The sequence below is a fragment of the Alosa sapidissima genome, chromosome 20 (assembly GCF_018492685.1).
Source record: "Alosa sapidissima isolate fAloSap1 chromosome 20, fAloSap1.pri, whole genome shotgun sequence".
Taxonomy (NCBI): Eukaryota; Metazoa; Chordata; class Actinopteri; order Clupeiformes; family Clupeidae; genus Alosa; species Alosa sapidissima.
Genome location: NC_055976.1, coordinates 21,597,034 through 21,601,237, shown reverse-complemented (window position 1 = coordinate 21,601,237; position 4,204 = coordinate 21,597,034). Strand labels below are relative to the sequence as shown.

Sequence of the window (4,204 nt, the reverse complement as noted above, 5' to 3'; positions counted from 1 at the left end):
TACCCCTCACATGATAGGATTTCGCTCCACAAACGTCCACGCCCACCAAGAATTGTCAGCCTGGCATTGTTTAGAATATACGTCCGTCAAAAGACCGTAGATCACGCCTCTAACCTGAACCTCGTGGACAGCGATAATTGGTCAGCAAACCAAGAGGAAATAAAGCACCATTGGTTGATCCCTTCAGTCGATCCAAAGCTTGGGCAGGCCTGGAGGAAGTGAGGGGGTTGAGTTAAGAAACTGGATAGATTTCTTGGCATCCAGGCAGGTGTAATATATTTCTTTTAACGTTTACTGTCTATGGTAATATTACTGTTAATCTTACTGTTACTATTACTGTTATAACTGTTATAGCAGTAAGCTATTTTGTTTTGTTGAAAGTTGGAGGGTAGGCTACAACCTCCCCATTCCAACCCTTATGATCAATACACAAAACTCATTTGTATTTCAAATGATTACATTTTGGCTTTATTACAATTCACAGATTGGATAGAAGATAACATCATTAAATATAGTTTATCTAAATGTTACAAAATACAACACAATGCATTCCAGTGCATTTTACAATCTTACGAGAGAAAAAAAAAAAAGATAGGCCTAAAAGAAAAAGAACAGATCTCTGCCAGGACAGGAAACAGATGTTAAGTGTACATTATTTGGCCAGCCCCCACGCCTTAGTTCTTTGCAGTGAAGGACCTACTATACCACACAATACTTAGCCTACATTTGGGCCATCGGTTTGGCATTAGGCCTCCTTGTTACAAGCAGCAACCTTATATAGTTATACAGACAAACTCCTGTTATATCCTCACTGGAGTATTCTACAGATATAGCCTACTTAGGCTACATACAGTACATCAGCCGCATAGCTTAACTCCCACTTATACCTTTACTCTCCTGACAAAGTGAAAACCACATTAGCTGCATTAAAAATAATGCCTTTTTGGTTCGAAGTAATATTTCTGTGGATATGCTGTCCAACAGTGAATTGCCCAATAAACCATTTATGACTGTTTTGCCAAAGGCGGCACAGCTTAGGTGTAGGTGTCTTTTGTGGTAATTTAGACCGAAAGTAAAGTGATATACAAGCATTGCTTTACAATGCTTCAATATGTGTATTTGAATATTCCATTACAGTTTTAAGATAATGAATTGAAATGGCCAGCTATTATGAGTAAAGTAATTTCCTTCATGTACCTTTATCTGTTTAACAACCCAAGAACACACATGTCCCCTCAAATGTCTCACCGGTGGTGCGGCTTATCTGTGTGGACTGTAATGTGGGAAAAGCAGATGTTCCAGTGGAACCTGATCTTCCGGATCCTAACCACCCAACCACCCCCCAAAAAAACGGTCAGGATTTAAATTGACAAACCCAGGCTGGTGGCGGTAGAGTTGAGTTAAGGTCCCCCCACTCTTTTACTGTAAGGCGTCATGAGTGTCTAGATAAAGCACTATATAAATGTAATGTGTTTTTATTGTTGTTAATTCTGTGATGAGAAAACAATCGTGTGTTTTTGATTATTGCTGTTATAGCTGGTGGTGGGGAGGGGTTGTATGGGTGTGAATCTGAGAGAAAGTTATTCGGAAGAGACAGACCCGAGTGAAGGGTAGATTAGGCTCTCCATAGTAATGATTAACACTGGGCCTGTTCAGGCAGGTCCTGTGCATTTATGACTTTTTTACTTTACTACTGCCAGCACATCAGAAACATAAAGTGACATCCTCAATACGTTTACTGCAGACTGTCTCTGGTGTGGGCAGACTATGCGCATATGAATGTCAACACTGCATCTCATCAGCTGATATGTCCGTTTCGAGTTTCAGGGTTTCTGACCGAAGACCGCACAGAGAGGCATCGGAGGGCGTTTTTCATTTTTCTCCCGCGAGCTCCCAGGTCGTCATTCCCGTCTGTTCTGTTTCATCATGGTGTATCTCACTTCCTAATCCCATTCCCAGCGCTGCTGACCTATAACTCCATCTCATGCCAGCTGATCCTGGCTGCAGCTAACTTCAAGTCACATTAAGGCAAATTGCAAGCAGAGAGAGAGAGAGAGAGAGAGAGAGAGAAAGAAAGAAAGAAAGAAAGAAAGAAAGAGAGAGAGAAAAGGGAAACATGATTGCACAGATGGCCTTGCTAATGTAATCTTCTATCCATGATCTATGCCTCAAAAGACCTAGTTTATGTGTGTGTATAAAGGAGCAAGGGCAGAGAAGGAAGAGGAAGATGCTTTTTTCTAGAAAAAAGAATTAAATAGTAACTAGGTTTGAAGACACTTTTTCGCATCACCCTGTCTATCTAGACTCTCAGAATTGACTTTGGGACACTCACTAGACCTGTACATACAAGCACACATTTACGAAGATCAAATGCATGTATGTACTTCAAATATGTATAGTCATGAAAACGTATAACTAATACATATGGTAGGCATGAGTAAAACTATTACTTTGAGGAGAAAACTAATTAGAAAATGATATAGAAGGCATTTTTTAATTTAGCAAATGAAAGATTAATTAGGTAGGAAAAATCAAGAGCAAAGTCTTTCATTCCAAAAGCAGCACTTTTAAATGTCGTAAATTCGTCAAAGGGGCGAGACAATCCAGCAAGCCCAAGGACGATAACCAGTGTAATTACAATTACAGAAACATGAGCGTATATACACATAAATACAGTTTATAAAATTCAGCGCCATCCGTCCTTCCCGTAGACACGGTCGCTGTCATTTTTCAGGCAAAAACGTTCCCTTGCTTTCTTGGGGGATGGCTGACCGTGGCATCTCTGACTTGAGCCTGGTGTACCACCTTATCGCCAGCAGGTGGCGGCATTCCACCATGTTAAATCACCACTGCGCCAATGCCTGGGATGAGCAGGCGGAAAAGGCCTCTCCTCCCTTTGCCGAAAGGCTGAATGGATTTGTGAGGTATTGCTGTGAGTTTGCTCATTCTGCTTTCTTGATGAATATCTGAAACAAAAGATTTCAGAATTTGTTGGAGCCTAGAGTGTTCTGGAAGAGAAAATAAGCAATGCACTATCCCCCGTTTATCAAAAGAAAAGGCGATATTGCATGGGGACTTTTTTTTCTCACCTCAACTTTTGTAATAAGATGAGGGGACCTCCTACATACACACACACACACACACACACACACACACACACACACACACACACAAACACATACATACATACATACATACATACATACATACATAATACACCAGAATGGGTGGTCAGGTATGGGGCATTAACAGTACTAGAGAGGATGGGACTGTGGGAAATGACCCGGTCTACCTCACTAAGGATGACCCAGACAGGGGAGTCTGTCAATATCGAGAGCCTCAGGGCCTCTAGAGGACCAAACGTGGGATCCACCTCTCCCTCTGCGATCCCATTCTGGAACTTTCCTAAGAGAGAGAGAGAGAGAGAGAGAGCATGAGACAGAGCAAATCAAGCATTGCCCTTTTTTCTGAAGAACTCATATCACATAAAGGGAGAGTAGGCAAAATAAAAGTTAAAAAAAAATGGCAGGAGCTCCTCTAATGAATTCAATCCTAGAGTTGAAATGAATGTCTCTGAACGCAATGGTACTCCATGCCAAAGCTCTGAGGCACAGATGCCATATTAATTGATGATTTCTTTTTTTGCCTCTTCGCAAAGCAAACCACTGCTAGCCTATTATCGATCGCACCCCCAAGACAATTTCATGAATGAGATGGAGTGCTTTATTGTAATTTATGACGACGGAGAGGGGGTCTCTTAACCCAAGGGACTTTCGCATTTGCAGGACGTTTGTTTTTCCGTGGCAGCTGGCTGCAGTGGGCCTTGTGGGCATGGTCAGGCAATCTCCCCTCTGGCTCCCTTGAAAAGACATTAACATTGCACAGAGGGTGCTGCTTTGGCCTGAGTCGCGTCGGCGTGCATAAGCAAAGTCATACATCACACTTTAAGTGGTATGGGTAGCAATCCCCCCCCCCCCTCAACCCCACTCCCATCCCCATCCCCACCTCATTCTTAAAGGGCTGCAGACATTTTGTTTGTTAAGCAAATTTATGATTCCTGGTTGTCGTAAGTTGTGGAGTTCTTCCACCCCTGTCCAATTTACATGCCGTTTCCTACTTGCCTTTCCCTTTGGCAGAGCATGGCAATGTTTTTAAGTCTTGAGCAAGCCGGAGAGAGAGAGAGAGAGAGAGAGAGGGGGGGAGA

General features: G+C 42.4%; 1 protein-coding gene across 1 annotated transcript in view; it reads right to left on the bottom strand.

The window, feature by feature from the left end:
- Window positions 1-443: 443 nt before the first annotated feature.
- Window positions 444-4,204, bottom strand: part of mgat4b (alpha-1,3-mannosyl-glycoprotein 4-beta-N-acetylglucosaminyltransferase B) — a 136,559-nt gene continuing 132,798 nt past the window's right edge. The window contains exons 14-15 of the mRNA XM_042075408.1: window positions 3,293-3,405; window positions 444-2,966 (exon numbers count right to left, since the gene is read on the bottom strand). Of these exons, the coding sequence (XP_041931342.1) occupies window positions 2,943-2,966; window positions 3,293-3,405 (137 nt within the window). The 3' untranslated portion in view covers window positions 444-2,942. The remainder of the gene's footprint in view (window positions 2,967-3,292; window positions 3,406-4,204) is intronic.